Below are 23,976 nucleotides of genomic sequence, written 5' to 3' on the forward strand. Positions count from 1 at the left end.
GACTAAGAAAAAGTCATGGGAATAAGCCAGAAGCTGAAAGTCAATGGAACCCCAAAGAGAAATGAGAAGATACATCGTGTTATGTGAGGTAGCTGTACAAACCAAGGAACCCTAAGATTTATGGCAGCCAGTTGAAGAATGTTATAAACTTTGGGAAGGTAGTATTCCCTTACTGATGGCATGATTTTGGAATTCTCCTAACTTCAATGGGTCAATTAATTTATGTTTTTTTAAGTCAACTCATTGGGTGCTTATTTGTCACAGCAGCCCAGAAAACTGAGACAGTGCCAACAGGACTTCAGAACATTCCCCATAATTGAACTGTAACCTATATATATGAAAAAATATCCTATCACAAATTAAATGAATTTTCAAAAACTGAAATAAGCCCTGTAACAAGGTAACAGAAAAAGTGCATATCATAGCCAAGTTCCAAGAGGATTCTTTGTGCTCAGATACTGTCCCATCCACATGGGACAGTGTTACATCTACTCTGAAGAATTCAAACAGCAGAGGTTATTTATGCTCTTTTTGCACTTTACATAAATGCAAAAATGTGTATTATTATGTGTCTGACTTTTCTGTCAATATTCTGTTTGTGTGTCTCGTGTTTTTTCCTTTCTGTTTTTAAATTAGGAACATGTTTTCTTAGTAACTCATATAACAGACTTGAAATTACATTTCTTTGGCCAGGAATGTTGCAGAAAACTGGCCTTCTGATGCTGTCTATGTATTAATCCCTGAACCTTAAATAAGTCATATTAGATGTCAAAGAGGAACTAAGTTAACAGATGGCATTTATGTTGTTAAGTATCTGATTTCTAGACAGGTATATAATCTTGGATTATTAGGCAGGGATTAAAATGTGAAAGGAAGGCAGGAAAGCAAGTGTCAGAATGTGAGAGAAAATCAATGGGTACTTTTTCTGGCTTTGAAGATGGCAGGGAGCCAAGTATCAAGAAAAGTGTGCAGCTGCTATAGACTGGAAAAGCAGGAAAAGTTTATTCTTTCTTAGATCCTCAAGCCAAGAGCATAGTCCTGCAGATAGTTTGTGCCAAATGACAATTATTTTGGATGTTAGACTCATAGAACTGAAAGATCATAAATTTCTATTGTTTTAAGTTACTAAAATTGTAGTAACTTGTCACAGTAAAAATAAGAAATTAATACACATGATAATCCCTCATTTCTTGGGATGGGCTGTGAGATTGTGGTTTATAGCTGAGTTTACTTCCTCCCCTTTGAATCATCATTATTTTTATTTTTAGGCAAAAGGGTGGGTTAGATATGGAATAGGCAAATGGGCCATGTTTCCACAAAGAATAATTTGGCAAGATAATTTAAAAATGTGTCATAATATAGGAGGTTTAGCATTCTTTAGATTGAAATATATAATAGAGTTGTGTTTATTAAAACAGGAAGTTGAATTCTGTCTAAATAGATACAACAATGCAGCAGCAAAACACAATTAAGTAAAAAAAAGATTATATTATAAAAATGACTTCAAAATAAATGAGGAAAGGAGGATTTTGAAATAAACTGTGTTTGTACAATTGATCATTTGTTGTAAGCAAAGTAAAGTTAAATTCCTATCTTTAACACCAATTACCATAGTTATAAATTGAGTTAGGAGGAAAGATTAAACTAGTATAAGATTTATAGAAGAAAATATATATTAAAATTATATGAGCACAGAACAAGATGAAAGAAATACAAAGAAACAAATCTGACAACATAATTGATAACCTCATGCCCATTAATAAAAGACTGTCAAATATATTATTAAAATGATCAAAAATTGAAAAACTAAGGAATGTGTTTAGAATATAACTATAATGTTCAATATACTGGATATTACAAAACATAATGATGTATACATTTAAAATATTGGTTTAATTAAGAGAAAAATACTTAAGAATTTAATCGCTATAAGATGCGAAGCAATGACTCCAACTGAAAAATACAATTAACTTATAAACATTAAAATATGCTCAAATTCACTAACAGTCATAAAAAGTAAAACTGAAACAATAAGGACACCTAATTTCCTATCATCAATTTATCAAATAAATTATAAATACCCAGACATGGTGAGGCTATATTAAAATATAGAAAGCTTGAATTGCCAATGGAAAGTGTATCATCCAAGTAAGGGTCTTAGTTTTTTTATTTGGTTTGTTTTAGTGATGTATCCACCAAAAATAAACCTCCCTGGTTCAAAGAGCAGACTTCCATGGATTTTTAAAGTTAAAAGACTATTGACTCCTTTCAAGTTTAGCTATTATTATCATCATATTTGACTCAAGTCAATATCACGTGATGCCAAAAGGAGTGGCCTCACTTCAGACAGCCCTGGATTTGATCCATATCTCTCCTGCTTTACCACCCCTGTGACCCTGAGCTAGTCACCTACCTAGCTCTTACTACCTCACCTGTAATTAAGGGACAATAATTCAACTCAAAGGGAAGTTATCAAAAATTTAAATAAGCCAATGTGTATGAAATGTGGACAAATAGGAACACTCATTCATGGTTGATGGAAATACAAAACTGAGCAGACACTATGGAAGAAAGTTTGGTGATTCCTCAGAAAGTTAAGTATAGAATTAAGATACTCTTTTTTTTTTTTTTTTCATGGGCAGGCACCGGGAATCGAACCTGGGTCTCTGGCATGGCAGGCGAGAACTCTGCCTGGTGAGCCACAGTGGCCCACCTTAGATTAATATTTGGCTCAGAAAATCCAGCTTTTAGGTATAGACCCAAAGAAAGCAAGGTCAGAAAGATATTTGTACACTGAGGTTTATAGCAGCCTTATTCATGATCGCCAAAAGTTGGCGTCAACCAATAAATGGGTAAACAAGATGTGTTATATACAGACAATTGAATAAAAAAGAATGGAGCTTTGAAAGGGGTGACAACCTGAATGAAGCTTGAGGACATCATGTTTAATGAAATAATCTAGGCACAAGAGAATAAATATGGTATGATCTCACTGATGTGACACAACTATCATAAGCAAACTCATAGAATCAGAATATAGAATACAGTTTTCCATATGGTGTGATGATAGGGAACAAGGAGTTAAAACTTAAAATGTGCAGAGTTCCTATTTGGGGTGTGGGGTAGTTAGATTCAGGTGTCAACTTGACCAGTTGAAGGTGCCTAGTTCTATTGCTGTGGACATGAGACAATGGCATGTGAACCTCATCTGTTGCTGATTACATCTGCAGTCAGCTAGGAGGCGTGCCTGTTCCAATGAATGATATTTGGTTTAATTGGCTGGAAACTTAAATGAGAGACTCAACGTAACACAGCCCAAGCAGCTCAGCACACCTCATCTCAGCACTTGCAGCTCAGCCCAGGCCTTTGGAGATGCAGAAAGGAATCACCCCAGGGAAAGTTTTTGGAACCCAGAGGTCTGGAGAGAAGGCCAGCAGAGACCATCCTGTGCCTTCCCACGTAAGAAAGAACCTCAGATGAAAGCTAGCTGCCTTTCCTCTGAAGAACTAACAAAATAAATCCCCTTTTATTAAAAACCAGTCCATCTCAGGTGTGTTGCATTCTGGCAGCTAACAAACTAGAACAGGAGAATTTTAGTGATGGATGGTGGTAAGGTGAGCACAACATTGTATATAACTGACAGCAATGAAATATGTATCTGAATGTGGTTAAAATGGGAAAAGTTAGATTTCATGTATGTTATGAGAACAAAAATTAAAAAAAATTCTACAGGGCAGCACAATAGAAATAGTGAATCCTGTTAAACCATGTACTATAGTTAAAAAAAAATTATGAAATTGTGCTTTCATTAGTTGTAACAAATGTTCCACACCAATGCAAGTTATTCATAATAGCTTGATACATAGGCATCCCATATTTTATGTATGAGTTTTGTAAATTCACAAGTTCTTTAATAAAGATAAAAATGAAAAAATCAATACAAGAAGAGAAATGTCAGAAGAAATTAGAACTATTAAAGAATTCTGAGAAAGCATTTATGGTCTGTATAGGGTGTTTGTATAAGATGACATCCATAATTACAAATTTCATTCTTATGGTTATGGATATACAGTTCTTCTTCTTCTTTTTTAAACATAATATGCAAACATGAACATTCTTGCCATATGATCATTCCATTCTTGGTGCAGAATCAATGACTCACAATATCATCACATAGTTATATATTTATCACCATGATCATTTCTTAGAACATTTGCATCAATTCAGAAAAAGAAATAAAAAGGAAAAAGAAAAAAACTCTTAATACCATACCGCTTACCCCTCCTCTCATTGACTGCTAGTATTTCCATTTACCCAATATATTTTAGCCTTTGTTTCTCCTATTATTTTTCTATACCCCTTACCACTCCCTTTCATTGATTACTAGCATTTAAATCTACTAAATTTAACACTTGTTCCCCTATTATTTATTTATTTTTAATCCATAGTTTTACTCATCTGTCCATATTGTAGATAAAAGGAGCATCAGACACAAGATTTTCACAATCACACAGTCACATTGCGAAAACTATATATCATACAATCATCTTCAAGAAACATGGCTACTGGAACACAGCTCTACATTTTCAGGCACTTCCCTTCAGCCTCTCCAATATACCTTAACTAAAAAGGTGATATCTATATAATGCATAAGAAGAACCTCCAGGATAACCTCTTGACTCTGTTTGAAATCTCTCAGCCACTGACACTTTATTTTGTCTCATTTCTTTCTTCTTCCCCTTTTGTTCGAGAAGGTTTTTCTCAATCCTTAATGCTGAGTCCTGGTTCTTTCTGGTATTTCTGTCCCACGTTGCCAGGAAGGTCCACACCTCTGGGAGTCATGTTCCATGCAGAGAGGGGGAGGGCAGTAAGTTTGCTTGCCATGTTGGCTGAGAGAGAGAGAGGGGCCACATTTGAGCAACAAAAGAGTTTATTTGGGTGACTCTTAGGCCTAATTTTAAGTAGGCTTAAACTATCCTTTGTGGGGATAAGTTTCATATGAACAAACCCCAAGACTGAGGGCTTGGCCTATTGCTTTGGTTGTCCTCGTTGCTTGTGAGAATATCAGGAATTCTCCACATGGGGAAGATGAATTTTCCCCCTTTCTTGTCATTCCCCCAAGGGGACTTTCCAAATACTTTTTTTATTCACTGTTCAAATCACTCTGGGATTTATTGGGACATCACTCTGGAAAAACCTACAAAATCTCACGCCCTACTCAAGGTTCCATGTACTTACAGTGTTCAATTAAACTGTCCACATAAGTTATATTAGGAAATGCACTAGTCAAAATATAAATTTGGATATACAGTTCTAAACTATTTATTGAAGACACTGTTCTGTTTCCAGTTGAGTGGGTTTGGGACCTTTGTCAAAAATCAATTGATCATAGATCTGAGGGTCTATTTCTGAACTCTCAATTCAATGCCATTGATCAATATGTCTATTTTATGCCAGTACCATACTGTTTTGACCACTGTGGCTTCATTCTTCTTTTTCAAGAGGTTTTTGGCTATTTGAGGCCCCTTACCTATCCAAATGAAATTGATAATTAGATTTTCCATATCTGCAGAATTGTCTGTTGGAATTTTGATTGGTATTGCATTGAATTTGTAGATAAGTTCAGATACAATTGACCTCTTAACATTTAGCCTTCCTAGAACATGGAATATCTTTCCATTTATTCAGGTTTTATTTGATCTCTTTAATAAATGTTTTGTAGTTTTCTGTGTACAAGTTCTTTACGTCCTGGGTTAAGCTTTTTCCTAGGTATTTGATTTTTTTCTTGATTACCTCCTCAGATGGCTCACTCCTAGTGTATAGAAACAAGATTTCATTTCTGTGTTGATCTTGAAAGTTAAAGTCACTTTGCTGAGTTCATTTATTAGCTCAAATATCTTTGTTGTCAAATTATCAGTATTTTCTATATATGGGGCCACCCCATGTGCAAATAGTGAGATTTTTACTTCTTCCTTCCCAATTTGTATGGCTTTTATTTCTTTTTCTTGGCTAATTTCTCTAGCTAGAACAATGTTGAATAGCAGTGTGAAAGTGTTCATCATTGTCTTTTTTTCTGATGTTAGAGGGAAAGCTTTCAGTCTTTTATCATTCAGTATGATGTTAGCTATGCATTTTTAATATAAATCCTTTATCATGTTGAGGGGGTTTCCTTTGATTCCTACTTTTTGAAGTGTTTTTGTCATTAAAAGATGCTGAATTTTGTTAAATGACACTTCTGTAACAATTGAGATGATCATACGGTTTTTCTTCTTGATTTATTAATGTGGTGTGTTATGTGAATTGATTTTCTTGGGTTGAACCAACCTAGATCAAAACACATTTGATCATGGTGTATAATTCTTTTAATACACTATTGAATTTGATGTGCAAGTATTTTTGTTAAGGAATTTTGTATCTATATACATTAGAGAGATTGATTTGAATTTTTCTTTTCTCATAGTATCTTTTTTCCAGGCTTTAGTATTAAGGTAATGTTTGCTTTATGGAATGAGTTAGGTAGTGTTCCTTCTTCTTCAACTTTTTGGAAGAATTTATGCAAGATGGGTATCAATTCTTCTTGGGAGACTTGGTAAAATTTGCCTCTCAAATCATCTGGTCTTGCACTTTTCTTTGTTTTTAGGGTTTTGATGACTGATTCAAACTCTTTACTTGTGATTGGTTTGCTGAAGTCTTCAATTTCTTCTCAAGTCAGTGTAGGTTGTCTTTGTAGGGACATTTTCATTTCATTTATGATGTCTAGTCTATTGGCACACAGTTGTTCATAGTAACATTTTGTGATATTTTTTATTTCTTCAGTATCCATGATCATGTCCCACTTTCATTTCTGATTTTTTATTTATTTGCACCTTCTCTCTTTTTGTCTTTCAGTCTAGCTAATGTTTGCCAATTTTATTGATCTTCTCAAATAACCTGTTTTTGTTTTACTGATTCTGATGTTTTTTTCACTATTTCATTAATTTTTCTCTAATCTTTGTTATTTCATACCTTCCACTTGCTTTGCAGTTAGAGTGATGTTCTTTCTCCACTTTTTCCTGTTATTAATTTAGATCATCAGCTTTAGTTATTTCTTCCATTTTAATGTAGGCATTTAAGGCTATAAATTTCCTTCTCAGCACTGCCATTGCTGCATCCCATAATTTTTGATACATTGTGTTTTCGTTTTAATTCATCTCAAGATATTTCCTGATTTCTCTTGCAATTTCTTCTTTAACCCACTGATTGTTTAAGAGCATTTTGCTTAACTTCCATATATTTATGTATTTTCCAGTTCTGCATTTGTTATTGATTTCCGTCTTCATTCTATTATGGTCAGAGAAAGTGGTTTTTTTTAGCTTAAATCTTTTTAAGTCTATTAAGACCTGTATTGTGTCCCAGCATATGATCTATCTTGGAGAATGTTCCATGAGCATTTGAGAAGAATGTATAACCTGTTGCTTTGGGGTGTAATGCTTTATATATGCCTGTCAGATCTAGTTCATTCATCATCATTGTTTCTCTATTAAGGTGCTCTATTTTACTGGGGGCAGCGGTGTTCAAATTCCACTATTGTAGTAGAGTCATCAATTACTTTTTCCGTTTTACCAGTATTTGTCTCACGTACTTTGGGAGTCTTTATTGGAAGCATAGATATTTATGATTGTTATTTCTTCCTGGTGAATTGCCCCTTTCATTAATATATAGTATCCTTCTTTATCTTATAAAATTTCTGCATTTATAGTCTAGTTTGTATGATATTAGTAAAGGTACTCCTGCTTTTATTTTCTTTTGATTACTACTTGCATGGAGTTTCTTATTTACATCTCTGGGTATAAGATAAGTGCATGGAGTTTCTTATTTACATCTCTGGGTGTAAGATAGGCCTTTTATAAACAACATATAGATGGATCATATTTTTTAATCCATTTTGCCCATCTGTGTCTTTTGATTGGGGTATTTAATCCCTTAATATTCAAAATTTTTACCGTCAAGTCAGTGCTTACTTTAACCATTTTATCCTTTGATTTTATCTTACTTTTGCCTCTCTTTTTACCCTTTTACTTATTCTTATTGACAGTCTTCATTTCTGTTATCTCATCCAAGCCTCTCTCTCCTGTCTTTTCTTCACAGTTGGGAGCATTCTCTTTAGTAGTTCTTGTAGGGCTGGTCTCACAGCTCTCTCAGAGATCTCTCACAGCTTCTGCTTATCCATAAATATTTTAAACTCTCCCTCAGTCTTGAAGAATAGCTTTGCTGCATAAAGAATTCTTGGCTGGCAATTTTTCTTATTCAGTATCCTACATATATTGTACCACTGCCTTCTTGTCTCCATGGTGTCTGGTGAGAAATTAACACTCAGTCTTATTTGGCTTCCCTTGTATGTGGTGAATCACATTTTACTTACTGCTTTTTGAATTTTCTTTTTCTTCAGTTTTTGACAGTCTGGTTACTAGGTATTTCTTGGAGTGGATCTAATCTTTTTGGAGTACTTTGAACTTCTTAAGTTTGCATATTTATGTCATGTATAAGGGTTAGGAATTTTCAACCATTATTTGTTTGAATATTTTTCCTGGCTTTCCCCTCTCTTCTCCTTCTGGTTTACCCATGATGCATGTTTGTGCGCTTTGTGTTGTCAATAAATTCCCTGAAACCCTGCTCAAATTTTCCCATTTTTTTTCTTTTGTCTGTTTGAATTCGGTTGATCTGTCTTTCAGCTCATTGATTCTTTCTTCTGACTCTTCAAGTCTACTGTCATTTGTCTCAGACATGTTTTTAAGTTCATCTACGGTGTCTCTTATTTTAATAATGTCTATTATTTCCCTATGTATCCTTTCAAATTTTTCTTTATGCTGTTTTAGAGTCTTCTCAATATCTTTTATCTCCTTATACACATTTTCCTTCATTTCATTTAATTGATTCAGTAGGTTTGTTTGTACATCATTAGTTACTCCAGAGTCTGTCTCTCCTCTGACTTTTTAATTTCTTCCTTGGATTGGTCCATTTCTTAAGTTTTAGTATGCCTGTGATTATTTGCTGATATTTGCTCATTGGATTATCTTGTTCGGTCTATTCTTTAGGTTGGCTTCTCTCTCTTGCCTAGGAATTGGTTGTTGCCTGGGTTTGCATTAGGGCACTACTTTGACAGTTAGTGTCATCAGTACTTAGCAGCCAAAATAGGGCTTGGTACCAATGCAGGGGTGTAGACCACCTCTGATGGGCCTGGGGAGGGGCGGAGGGGTCTTAAGAAGCTCTGAAAAGCTCTGTAATTTTCCCTTGAACTTTCTGGCTTGACCAGCAGATGATGTTCTTTGGTGCCTTAATCATCCTCAGAAGCTGTTTACCTTCTGGAAATCTATAGCATTTGACCAGGCATGGCTGAAACTGTAGAGTTCCTATGCTATGCCTTCATTTTGCTGGCCAAAATCTGGCTTAGTGGGGGACTATTTCCCCATGTACTTGTGGCAGAGGACACCCCAGGAGGGTGCACCTGCAGCCATCTCCAGAGCAAGGATTGGGCTGCCCACTGCTTTTACACTCATAGGTGGGGAATATGCACCAGGTGTTAACAGTCTCTGTGGATGTTTTCAAAGCTTCTTTATCCCTCACTGAACTGGGCCTTGAAATATATTTCCCTGTCCCCTGGGTCCCCACACAGTTGATTTGGGCAGTTTCTGCCTGGTGCTTCCTGTTTTTGGGAAATATCCTCCCTTTCCCTTCCTATTCCTCCATTTTGGCAACTCCTTTTTGTTGCCCTTTTTTATTTTTCCCTCCACAGTAGCTTATGTCCTGCCATGGGTCCTTGTGGGCTTGGGTCTCTGTGTCTGGATATAGGTAGGGAACTTTGTTACTGCTGTGAGAAATTTTTATAGTGTGTCCCCTGTTGGAGGTGGGATGGGTCCTGGTAACTGCACCTGGGCATTTCCCAAGCTGTGTGGGACTGCGTGAGTGGGGAGAGACAAATGGCAGATCCGGGATGGAAGTTTCCTTTCTAATATTTTTCTCTTACTCTGATTTGGAATTTGTGGTGTCCGTCAGTTTCATTGGTGGTATTTCTTTTGCATTTTCTACCTGTGTGTCTGACGTCTCAGTTGTCTCTTTATTTTATTGTTCCAGCCAAGATATGTACTTTATTTCTTTTGCTACACCCAACACATATTTAAGCGCACCAGTATCTATCTATGCTGTATGCCGTGGTCATAGCCATGCTCACCCCACTTATCTACAGTCATAGGTATAAGGTCCAATAGGTAATCTGATGGATTGTTTTGGAAGGAAGTCTTAAATGCATCATTTGCATATGATGAATGAATTTCCTGTGATTTCAGGGTTCAAAGACAACTCCAGAAATTATGATTCTAGGATCTTCACATTGAAGTAGGAAGTGTCTATTTATTTAATGACATATCAATGTGTTTGATTTTAAGCAACTTACTTTAATTTTTCAGGTTCATATAATCAATGGATTTCACCTTTTTCACAATTTTGGTTGAGAAATGAATCAGTAATTCTTACATATCACAGAAGCATGGATTTCTTGAGAAATAATTTATTCAAAATTGACAATTACTATCACAAACATTCTTTTCACTTTGTTTTACTAAGAGAGTGGTGGTAAGATATCTTGCTCCTAAGGAAAAAAGTGCACATATCATCCAAGACTATTTATAAAATTATAATGTAATGGAATATATAATAGGGCAGTTCACATTTGTGTCTGTCACATCATTCTATATACTCTAAAATATATTTCTACAAATGCTGACTTTCACATATTTCTCACTCTTATCACCAATTTTTCTCCTCATCAGTATCCCATTCTCCTATTCTGTTCATTGACATTTATCTAAAGATATACAAATGGCCAAAAGATGCTCATTCATTGGCCCTCAGGTAAATGAAAATCAAAACCTGAATGTGATAGCACTAAACAATTACTGCAATGCTTATAATAAAAAAAGAAAATAATAAATGTTGAAGAGGATGTGTCTAAATTGGAAAGTTTTAAATTTTGGTGGGATGGTAAGTTTCATTGTTCCTTAGAAATTTCAATCTATATTACCCAGATATTCAACTTCTCGGTATATACCCAATGGAATTGATAGCAGGGACTGTACTAGACATTTGTACACCAGTTTTCATGCAGCATTATTAAAATCACCAAAAGGTGGAGGCAACCCAAGTGATGATTGATGGAGAACAGAATAAAAAAATGTGGTATTTACATTTAATGGAATATTATTTAGTCATGAGAAGGAATAAAGTTTTGATTCATGCTAGAGCATGTATAAACTTTGGAGACATCATGTTGATTGAATTAAGCCAGACATAAAATGCAAAATATTGTATGATCCTGTTCATATAAAATACCTAGAAAAATCAAATTCATAAAGAAAGGTAGTAGATTGCAGGTTACCAGGAGCTGGAGGCTGAGGGGTATGGGAAATTATTGCTTAATGGATGTGGACTTTCTGTTTGAGGTCATGAAAACATTTCAGCAAGGATGTTAGTGATAGTAGCACAATATAGTGAATATAATTATTACCAGTGAAATGTACACTTGAAAGTGGATAACAAGGGGAATTTCAGTTGCATTTACATTACTAAAATAAAAAGTTAAAATTATGCAAAGTTTACATTTCTTGTTTAGGGTTCAACTGAATGAAAATATTAATAATCTGTTAAATAAATGTAACATCATTCAAATATGGAAGCTATAACTCAAATATGGAGGATCACATCTGAGAGGCGATCCCTAAAAGATGCAAGGCATATACCATGGTGCATAAAATGATCTAAATTTATAATTTATAATTAATAAAACTTTTTAAAGTCAGGGTCTAAATGATAGGTTTTAATTTGCATTGCAGACATGACATTCCTAGTTGTTTTGGCAAAGCATCATCAAAGAAAATGGTGCAGTCTCCAAAATTTTATGCACAATGAACAGAGTTTTCTAATTTGTTAAAGAGAAGAATAACAAACTTCTGAAGATAACAGCCAGGACTGTATTTTTATGCCATGTTTGTGCTTTTTGAGGTGAAAGGGACCTAGTCTAGATGGGTCCCTCAGTCTTCAAATTTGGAGTGATCTTCCAGTCATTGAACAGGGTAATTTGCTAGGAGTTTAGACATATGGAGGGCAGGAAGAGTTCACGGAGGAGTAAGAAAAATTGGTTTTATTAATGTACAATCTTGTCTTCTGGGAACAACTCAAAATATTTCCTCTTTATCCTGACCAATGTCCCACAGAAAAGTGATGGCTAGTGAGTGGAAACAACAGAAAGAAAACATGCTCGTTATCAGCTATAGGGATGCTGTAAATATCTCCTCTGCTGCTGTCCCTTAGCTTGTGTGATCTTGACAAGGTTCTTTTTGTTGGAGTCCACATTTTACTAGAGAACCGACACCTGAGGGTGGAGTTTCAGACTTCATCATTCAACTCCCAGCGAGAATTTGGAATTCCACCTCGAGACCTTCCTGTGGGAGATCCCATCCAGGTGAGTCAGAGAGCCCAGGAGATGCTGCAGGTAGGGGTCCAAGTGGAAGCAGAGCACTTTTACCTGAGGTCATCTGAGACACTATCCAGCCTGTCCCAAGCTGTAATGTCTTTGTGCTTGTTTTCCCATTTGCTTGATAAATGAATGAATTATTTTCATGATGTTAAAAAGAAGTAACCATTTGACACTGGAATATCAGGTTCATTGTTAACAATTAAGCATTGGAAATGTGAGCTCAATTAGAATAAGGAATTTCAGGGATATTGTGCTTCTAGGAAAAGCAGGTTATCTCACCAAGGAGTAATGTAGTTAAGGGAAAAAGGAAAAAGTAGGGAATTAACAGTGGAGAGATGTGCAGTGAAGTGAGGGCATTACTTTTTTTTTTTTTTTTAAAAGATGGGGTATATTCATTTATGTATCTCATCTGTTTTCCTCATGTAACCTTTTTCCTTTTGTGATTTCAATTATTTCTAAAAGTTTCCTCACCCTCTGCCATCACTTGGATGACATTCTTTAAATTGGACCATCCATCACCTTTATCCTATTTATAATCATATTTGAATTCATATTTTTTCTATGGGACTAGAGCATAAGTCAAGATACCCCTGCATTTGTAAAAAGTGTATTTGCATATGTTTTTATTTCTAAGTCTTTATCAACTTAATTACCCATGTTGATTTAATTAAATTATTTTCCATCATTTTTCAGTTATTAATTTTAGATATTCCATTAAATATTGCTTAATACAGTTCCCCCCCAAATTAACGTGATTTGTTTCTCTGTGCCACTCAATTTCATCACATCACATTTTCTTCAATTTGTTTTCTAAACATTGTGAAAACACAAAGGTGAACAAAGCAGGTGAAGTCCTTGCTCATTTGGATCTTACATTATACCAGAGAAGTGAGAGAACAGTATCCAAGAGGGCATGAGTGCACAACATTGTGCCCTCTGGGATACATCACATGAAGAAAGCTAAGCAGGCTAAGCATAGATTTTCATAGTATGTGTAGGATTTTATACAGTCCGGTCTGGGAAGGCCTTTATATTTAGGATGAAGAACAGAAGTAGGGTAAGAGTGTGCCTATTTGATTCATTAAAAAAGGCATCAAAACCTGAAGCACTAGAATAACAAAGAAAAGACTGATACACTGAGATGCAGATGCTTAGAGAATAGTTGCTTCAGAGCTGACAGACACACAGATGTTTGGAGATATTTGGAGTGCCAACAGAGAGAGAGAGCAGTTGCCTACACATGGGCAGAGCCCAGCAGACGTTGCCATGTGCCTTCCCATGAATGCTAAGCGAGCCAGAACCCAGAGTTGTGTTCAGAGGAACTAAGTGAAGGCCCACAGATGCTTAGAGAGGAAACCACTGGGAAAAAGAGGCTGAAAGCAACATAGCCCAGGAGCAGTGGATCAGCTGATGTCAGAACAGCTACTGGGGGAGTGGAGACAATACAGAGCAGCTCCTGGAGCCACGACGGAGATCAAAGGGACAGCGTACCCCATCCTGGAATGGCTGACTGTCTGGGAGAACCAGCTCCGGTGAGAACACTGAGGGACGCAGGCTTTCCTGGGCGGGACGGCAAGTGGCCAGAGTCCCTCCCTTCCTCCTTCCCAGGCCAGCTGGCAGAATTGGGCAGGCGGTCCCCTCAGTCCGCGGTGGCTGGTGTCCCCACCATGCGAGGCCCCCCGGACCAACTGAAAGAGTTGGGTCAGAAATCCCCAGACTGCGGAGAACGGTGACCAGGGGGTCCCTTCCAAACACGTGACTCCCCGGTCCGCCTGGGAACAGTGTACTCTCCTGGGCTGCGACAGCTGGCGCCCTTCCACCACGCTTGGCGCCCCGGGCCAACTAGGAAATTTTGTCGGGCGCTCTTACGTGCTGCGGCGGCCGGCGACCCTCCCCGTGTTCGGACCCCCGGGCCGGCTGGCACTCTTCCAAGACGCTTCGGCTGCCAAACCTCCCCTACGGCTAGAGTTTTCCAGAGTTAAAGGACCCACAGCAACTTTTACTGGTGGATCCCGTAGACAAACGTGTGCCACGAGCGCCACCTACTGGGCAGGATAAGAAAAACAGAACCCAGAGATTTCACAGAAAAATCTTACAACCTGTGGGGTCCAAAACCCAGGGAAATCTGACTAAATGCCCAGATGCCAGCAGAAGATAACGGATCACGCTCAGAAAATTGAAAATATGGCCCAGTCAAAGGAACAAACCAATAGTTCAAATGAGATACAGGAGCTGAAACAACTAATGTTGAATATACGAACAGAAATGGAAAACCTCTTCAAAAACGAAATCAATAAATTGAGGGAGGACATGAAGAAGACATGGGCTGAACATAAAGAAGAATAGAAAAACTGAAAAAACAAATCACAGAGCTTATGGAAGTGAAGGATAAAGTAGAAAAGATGGAAAAAACAATGGATACCTACAATGATAGATTTAAAGAGACAGAAGATAGAATTAGTGATTTGGAGGATACAACATCTGAATTCCAAAAAGAAACAGAAACTATCCGGAAAAGAATGGAAAAATTCAAACAGGGTATCAGGGAACTCAAGGACAATATGAACCGCACAAATATACGTGTTGTGGGTGTCCCAGAAGGAGAAGAGAAGGGAAAAGGAGGAGAAAAACTAATGGAAGAAATTATCACTGAAAATTTCCCAACTCTTATGAAAGACCTAAAATTACAGATCCAAGAAGTGCAGCGCACCCCAAAGAGATTAGACACAAATAGGCGTTCCCCAAGACACTTATTAGTGTTAGAATGTCAGAGGTTAAAGAGAAAGAGAGGATCTTGAAAGCAGCGAGAGAGAAGCAATCCATCACATACAAGGGAAACCCAATAAGACTATGTGTAGATTTCTCAGCAGAAACCATGGAAGCTAGAAGACAGTGGGATGATATATTTAAGTTACTAAAAGAGAAAAACTGCCAACCAAGACTCCTATATCCAGCAAAATTGTTCTTCAAAAATGAGGGAGAAATTAAAACATTCTTAGACAAAAAGTCACTGAGAGAATTTGTGACCAAGAGACCAGCTCTGCAAGAAATACTAAAGGGAGCACTAGAGTCAGATACAGAAAGACAGAAGAGAGAGATATGGAAAAGAGTGTAGAAAGAAGGAAAGTCAGATATGATATATATAATACAAAAGACAAAATGGTAGAGGAAAATATTATCCGAACAGTAATAACTCTAAATGTTAATGGACTGAATTCCCCAATCAAAAGACATAGACTGGCAGAATGGATTAAAAAACAGGACCCTTCTATATGCTGTCTACAGGAAACGCATCTTAGACCCAAAGATAAATATAGGTTGAAAGTGAGAAGTTGGGAAAAGATATTTCATGCAAATAATAACCAGAAAAGAGCAGGAGTGGCTATACTAATATCCAACAAATTAGACTTCAAATGTAAAACAGTTAAAAGAGACAAAAAGGACACTATATACTAATAAAAGGAACAATTAAACAAGAAGACATAACAATCATAAATATTTATGCACCGAACCAAATGCCCCAAAATACATGAGGAATACACTGCAAACACTGAAAAGGGAAATAGACTCATATACCATAATAGTTGGAGACTTCAATTCCCCACTCTCATCAATGGACAGAACATCTAGACAGAGGATCAATAAAGAAATAGAGAATCTGAATATTACTACAAATGAGCTAGACTTAACAGACATTTATAGGACATTACATCCCACAACAGCGGGATACACCTTTTTTTCAAGTGCTCATGGATCATTCTCAAAGATAGACCATATGCTGGGTCACAAAGCAAGTCTTAACAAATTTAAAAAGATTGAAATCATACACAACACTTTCTCGGATCATAAAGGAATGAAGTTGGAAATCAATAATAGGCGGAGTGCCAGAAAACTCACAAATACATGGAGGCTCAACAACACACTCTTAAGCAACAAGTGGGTCAAAGAAGAAATTGCAAGAGAAATTAGTAAATACCTAGAGGCGAATGAAAATGAAAACACAACATATCAAAACTTATGGAACACAGCAAAGGCAGTGCTAAGAGGGAAATTTATTGCCCTAAATGCCTTTATCAGAAAAGAAGAAAAGGCGAAAATGCAGAAATTAACTGTCCACTTGGAAGAACTGGAGAAATAACAGCAAACTAATCCCAAAGCAAGCAAAAGGAAAGAAATAACAAAGATTAGAGCAGAAATAAATGAAATTGAAAACATGAAAACAATAGAGAAAATCAATAAGGCCAGAAGTTGGTTCTATGAGAAAATCAATAAGATTGATGGGCCCTTAGCAAGATTGACAAAAAGAAGAAGAGAGAGGATGCAAATAAATAAGATCAGAAATGGAAGAGGAGACATAACTACTGACCTCACAGAAATAAAGGAGGTAATAACAGGATACTATGAACAACTTTACGCTAATAAATACAACAATTTAGAGGAAATGGACGGGTTCCTGGAAAGACATGAACAACCAACTTTGACTCAAGAAGAAATAGATGACCTCAACAAACCAATCACAAGTAAAGAGATTGAATTAGTCATTCAAAAGATTCCTAAAAAGAAAAGTCCAGGACCAGACGGCTTCACATGTGAATTCTATCAAACATTCCAGAAGGAATTAGTACCAACTCTCCTCAAACTCTTCAAAATAATCGAAGTGGAGGGAAAACTACCTAATTCATTCTATGAAGCCAACATCACCCTCATGCCAAAACCAGGCAAAGATATTACAAAAAAAGAAAACTACAGACCAATCTCTCTAATGAATATAGATGCAAAAATCCTCAATAAAATTCTAGCAAATCGTATCCAACAACACATTAAAAGAATTATACATCATGACCAAGTAGGATTCATCCCAGGTATGCAAGGATGGTTCAACATAAGAAAATCAATTAATGTAATACACCACATCAACAAATCAAAGCAGAAAAATCACACGATCATCTCAATTGATGCAGAGAAGGCATTTGACAAGATTCAACTTCCTTTCCTGCTGAAAACACTTCAAAAGATAGGAATACAAGGGAACTTCCTTAAAATGATAGAGGGAATATATGAAAAACCCACAGCTAATATCATCCTCAATGGGGAAAAATTGAAAACTTTCCCCCTAAGATCAGGAACAAGACAAGGATGTCCACTATCACCACTATTATTCAATATTGTGTTGGAGGTTCTAGCCAGAGCAATTAGACAAGAAAAAGAAATATAAGGCATCAAAATTGGAAAGGAAGAAGTAAAACTATCACTGTTTGCAGACGATATGATACTATATGTCGAAAACCCGGAAAAATCCACAACAAAACTACTAGAGCTAATAAATGAGTACAGCAAAGTAGCAGGTTACAAGATCAACATTCAAAAATCTGTAGCATTTCTATACACTAGTAATGAACAAGCTGAGGGGGAAATCAAGAAACGAATCCCATTTACAATTGCAACTAAAAGAATAAAATACCTAGGAATAAATTTAACTAAAGAGACAAAAAACCTATATAAAGAAAACTACAAAAAACTGCTAAAAGAAATCACAGAAGACCTAAATAGATGGAAGGGCATACCGTGTTCATGGATTGGAAGACTAAATATAGTTAAGATGTCAATCCTACCTAAATTGATCTACAGATTCAATGCAATACCAATCAAAATCCCAACAATTTATTTTTCAGAAATAGAAAAACCAATAAGCAAATTTATCTGGAAGGGCAGTGTGCCCTGAATTGCTAAAAACATCTTGAGGAAAAAAACCAAAGCTGGAGGTCTCGCGCTGCCTGACTTTAAGGCATATTATGAAGCCACAGTGGTCAAAACAGCATGGTATTGGCATAAAGATAGATATATCGACCAATGGAATCGAATAGAGTGCTCAGATATAGACCCTCTCATCTATGGACATTTGATCTTTGATAAGGCAGTCAAGCCAACTCACCTGGGACAGAACAGTCTCTTCAATAAATGGTGCCTAGAGAACTGGATATCCATATGCAAAAGAATGAAAGAAGACCCATATCTCACACCCTATACAAAAGTTAACTCAAAATGAATTAAAGATCTAAACATTAGGTCTAAGACCATAAAACAGTTAGAGGAAAATGTTGGGAGATATCTTATGTATCTTACAACTGGAGGTGGTTTTATGGACCTTAAACCTAAAGCAAGAGCACTGAAGAAAGAAATAAATAAATGGGAGCTCCTCAAAATTAAACACTTTTGTGCATCAAAGAACTTCATCAAGAAAATAGAAAGACAGCCTACACAATGGGAGATAATAATTGGAAATGACATATCAGATAAAGGTCTAGTATCCAGAATATATAAAGAGATTGTTCAACTCAACAACAAAAAGACAGCCAACCCAATTACAAAATGGGAAAAAGACTTGAACAGACACCTACCAGAAGAGGAAATACGGATGGCCAAGAGGCACATGAAGAAATGCTCAATGTCCCTGGCCATTAGAGAAATGCAAATCAAAACCACAATGAGATATCATCTCACACCCACCAGAATGCCTATTATCAACAAAACAGAAAATGACAAGTGCTGGAGAGGATGCGGAGAAAGAGGCACACTTATCCACTGTTGGTGGGAATGTCAAATGGTGCAACCACTGTGGAAGGCAGTTTGGCGGTTCCTCAAAAAGCTGAATATAGAATTGCCATACGACCCAGCAATACCATTGCTAGGTATCTACTCAAAGGACTTAAGGGCAAAGACACAAACGGACATTTGCACACCAATGTTTATAGCAGCGTTATGTACAATTGCAAAGAGATGGAAACAGCCAAAATGTCCATTAACAGAAGAATGGCTAAACAAACTGTGGTATATACATACGATGGAATACTATGCAGCTTTAAGACAGGATAAACTTATGAAGCATGTAGTAACATGGATGGACCTAGAGAATATTATGCTGAGTGAGTCCAGCCAAAAACTGAAGGACAAGTACTGTATGGTCCCACTGATGTGAACGGACATTCGAGAATAAACTTGGAATATGTCATTGGTAACAGAGTCCAGTAGGAGGTAGAAACAGGGTAAGACAATGGGTAATTGAAGCTGAAGGGATACAGACTGTGCAACAGGACTAGATACAAAAACTCAAAAATGGACAGCACAATAATACCTAACTGTAAAGTAATCATGTTAAAACACTGAATGAAGCTGCATCTGAGCTATAGGGTTTTTTTTGTTGTTGTTTTTTTACTGTTATTGCTACTTTTGTTTCTTTTCTCTATGTTGACATTTTGTGTCTTTTTCTGTTTTGTTGCTGGTTCCTCTGGACCGATGCAAATGTGCTGAGAGGTGATGATCATGCATCTGTGTGATGATGTTGAGAATTGCTAAGTGCATGTGTGGAATGGTGTGATTTCTAAATGTTGTGTTAATCTCTTTTTTCTTTTTCTTTTTTTCTTTCTTTCCATTAATAAAAAAGAAAAAAAGAAAAAAAAAGACTGATACACTCTGATACGATGACAAGCCAGGTGCAGCAAGGACATCAGCTTCTTCTATGGTCCTCAATTCTGGATGAGCCTGAGCACCCACTCTGCCTGGCTTTTCTCTGTCCACCTTCATAATTCCATTTTGCTCTCTATATTTAGGAACTGTACTCCATTAGGGTTTTCTTTTAAACTTATTCCAGCCTTAGTGCAATGGCTTACATAATTTTGACCAATGCTTAGAATAAAAAATATATTTAGTCTTGAGATCCACAAAGCACAGGCAGACAAACAGAGACACAGCTAAACAAAAACATTAATGAATTGATTTTGTATTTTCCAGTACTATTTTTGGAGGCTCCCAATTTCTTATGGTGTTTTATTTACTCTCTTCTATAATTCCTGCAAAATAGAATCTTGACTGATACATCACTTCTCATCTCTATATGGGAAATGCGTTCACCAGCATATCTTCACACCTATTTTAATATTTCCTTCTTTTTTCTCTTTCATCATTTCCAAGATCTGTGAAACTAATTTATATCATTCATTGCCACAATATATATTGTTTCAGCTTCTGATCTAAAACAGAAGTGAACTAAGTGCCAACTGAACTAAGTCATGAGAGTCAGAAGATTGCTATGTCCCTCAAGGCACTCATGGGGAGAGCCCTTACCTTACAAATTAAGTGTGCACAAGCATTATTTTTTTGTCTTCCTATGAGGATGTTAAGAATAAGGTTCAAAGAGGAGATGATTCCAGGCTAACCGAAAGGGTTTTGGAGTTTCCAGAAAGAAGAGAAGTAGGAAAGTTCTAAATGTAATTGTTGGAGAGACCTGAAGCAGATTGAAGCTGTTTAAGTCTACTTAAGTATGAAAACTATGGAGAGCTGGTGAAGGGGCATGTCAGGTTCAATATCTTGGAAATCAGTGTCCTTTAGGCAGCCCACAGTATGTGAAGATGCTGGCATGCCAGCCTTGTAGGGTCATATTGCACTGAAGCTGTGGTATTTTGAGTTTATTGTCCAGTTGGGTACAACAGAAGGTTTCAATTTGTTGAATTTGATGATCACTTTTGTAATAGAAAGATCTCTTGGGACAATGTGAATATCAGCTAGAGTGTTACTTGGTTGCAATTGTTGGGAAATGAAACAAGAACATGGACTTGGGGGTAGGAAGTTGAAGAAAGAAAGAAAATTTTGAGTGGTCTAATAATAGACTACTCTTATTAGTCTATTAATAATAGACTAATGACAGGGAGTGTCATTCTTATTATTATTCAATAACTTTGGGTTTCCTTTCCAGAACAAAGGCTTCTATTAGTTCAAAAATTGTGCTTTTGGTGTGCATGCTAATATTTATTTTTGTAAAATATCCAAAATATTCTTTAAAATTTTGATAGTATGCCAAATTCTATTTTATTCAAATATGACATTAGTGGTTGGAAATTGATAACACTGCCCCATGATATAGCTTTATAATTTGTAGCGAGGGCAGAAAATACCCCATGGGAATATCTAAGGCAAGAGTTTCTTTAAAATATGTAAATGCAGATGAAATGAAAATGTTCCATTTGGTCCTCATTATTGTGGACCTGTAGTCATGATGGCTCCCCATAAAAGAGAGCTGGCTGCTCAGCTAAGCAGCCTCCCCAGAGCCCCCTTCATGTCCCTGTTCCTCAGACTGTAGATGAAGGGGTTCAGCATGGGGGTGACCATCGTGTACATCACCGAGACCACCACACTTGTTCTAGAGGACGGCGAGGCTGCAGAGCTCAAGTAGATGCCAAGGCCAGTGCCGTAGAACAAGGACACAACTGACAGTTGAGACCCACAGGTGGAAAAAGCTTTATACTTTCCCTCAGATGAGGAAATTCTCAGAATGGAGGACACAATCCTGGAATAGGAGAAGAGGATCCCAGAGAGAGGAAAAACACCTGTAATAGTAGCCACAAGATACACGAATAAGTTATTTATAAGGGTGTCCGAACAGGCAAGCTTCAGAACCTCAAGGACATCACAGAAAACGTGTGGGATTTCCAGGTGTGTGCAGAAAGACAGCCTCAAAACAGCCAAAGTCTCGAGCAGGGAGGCAATGACGCTGAGGCACCAGGACCCCAGGACCAGCAGGACACAGAGCCGGGGGTGCATGATGACCGTGTAGTGCAGGGGGTGACAGATGGCCACGAAGCGGTCATAGGCCATCATGGTCAGGAGTAAACTCTCCAGGGATCCAAAAACAATGAAAAAGAATATCTGGCTGAGGCAGCCTGCATAGGTTATGACTTTTTTCTGCATCTGGATGTTCACCAGCATCTTTGGGATGGTGTTTGAAGTGAAACAGATGTCAGCAAAGGACAGGTTGGAGAGGAAGAAGTACATGGGCACGTGGAGGTGGGAGTCAGAGATGATGGTCAGGATGATGAGCAGGTTCCCCATGACGGTGACCAGGTACATGGACAGGAAAAGCCCAAAGAGAAGAGGTTGCAGATTTTGCTCCTCTGCAAACCCTAGAAGGAGGAAGTCTCCAGGTCTTGTTTGGTTTTCTGTTTCCATGTGGCTGCTGAGTTTGCCCAGACTGAGAAAAGCAAAACATAATTCCAAGTATGTATTTCTGCAGATAACAGTAATATCCTTAAAGGGAAATGAGGTCCTTGCTGACAATTTGACGTTACCATCACTACCTGGAATATCTTTATGAACTGTCAGAAGTTCTCAAATTGTGGGTCTAGAACAACCAGCACCTGCTGTCCCTGTAAACTTGCAGGCTGTGAAATCTTTGTCTAATCTTTTTTATCGTTTCTCACCTAATATACTAAAAGATTGAGTAGCGAATGTCACCCAATACTCTTTCTATCTCAATTCTGTTACTGGTGCTAGTTTATTCTTTCACATGCAACTTACAGAAATCTACCCATGTTGCAAGTGAAATAACATAGGAATTTTAATTTAGATCCATTAAAGATAGATATGGATTTTTCAATATTTGCCATCTTTCCTATGCTCAGATTCACACAACAGTAACCTTAATTTTACTCTATATGTTTACATCCTTATTCTCTTAAATTTTCTTGTAATTTTAAGTACACACAAACACAGACGTGCATGTCATGTTCATTCTTTTTTTTTTTTTTTTTTTTTTAAAGGAAAGACAGAGAGAAGGAAGGAAGGATAGAAGGAAGGAAAGGAGGAAGAAAGGGAAACATCTTTTAAACATTTTCTTGTTTTATTGTATTTTTGTTTCTCCGTTTTTGTTACATGGGCTGGGGCCGGGAATCGAACCGAGGTCCTCCGGCATAGCAGGCAAGCACTTTGCCCGCTGAGCCACCGCGGCCCGCCCATGTTCATTCTTTTTAATACAAATACACGGAATTTAATCTGAATGCTGGGAAGAACGTGAGTCCCTATATCATTTAATTGATACTACTTTTGTGAAACCTTTATATTTTTCTGTATTTAGCACTGCTGCCTTTATTTATCAGTATTTAAAAATATTTTTAAGACTTTTTTTTTCATCTCAACTACATCTATTTTCTCCATGAAAAATGTTGATTCAAACTGCCTATTTCACTGTATGGTCTTCATTGAACTTCCATAACACTGTTAAAAGTTGTGGCAAGCACTTCACAAGTACTGGGACGGTTGTAGTGAGAAAGCTGAGGTTAACAGATATTGCCTGGGGTGTGGAGAACGTCTGACCCTAACCCCAAACTCTGCTGCTGGGAATATAATATGGTACATTTCCACAGCTGCTGTGGAAAATAGTTTGTGTAGTTTCTCAAAATCTTAAACTTAGATCTCCCATGTGACCCAGCATTTCCACCCCTAGCTATATCCTTCAGAGAGCTGAAAACACGTATTCAAACAAAATCTTGTACGAGGGTTCATAGCGTTCCAATCTACAATGTGAAAAATGGAAACAAATTGAATGTCCTTTTACTTAGGTTTGTGGCATACCCATGCAATGAAATATTTTTCTGCAGAAAAAAGGAATAATGCATGAAATATGCTACATCATGGGTGAA

The 23,976-nt window shown here is 37.0% G+C and overlaps 1 protein-coding gene across 1 annotated transcript; it reads right to left on the reverse strand.

Annotated features, from left to right (window-relative positions):
* Positions 1–21,586: 21,586 nt before the first annotated feature.
* LOC143649680 (olfactory receptor 7C2-like) lies at positions 21,587–22,507 on the reverse strand. The gene has a single exon (XM_077119614.1). It carries the CDS (start codon positions 22,505–22,507, stop codon positions 21,587–21,589), a length of 921 nt encoding a protein of 306 aa, XP_076975729.1.
* Positions 22,508–23,976: the final 1,469 nt, after the last annotated feature.

The sequence above is a fragment of the Tamandua tetradactyla genome, chromosome 11 (assembly GCF_023851605.1).
Source record: "Tamandua tetradactyla isolate mTamTet1 chromosome 11, mTamTet1.pri, whole genome shotgun sequence".
Classification (NCBI taxonomy): Eukaryota; Metazoa; Chordata; class Mammalia; order Pilosa; family Myrmecophagidae; genus Tamandua; species Tamandua tetradactyla.

Bases quoted from the DNA above. Each gene is read 5' to 3' on its own strand.
- LOC143649680 (XM_077119614.1), bottom strand. From the start codon at position 22,507: ATGGAAACAGAAAACCAAACAAGACCTGGAGACTTCCTCCTTCTAGGG.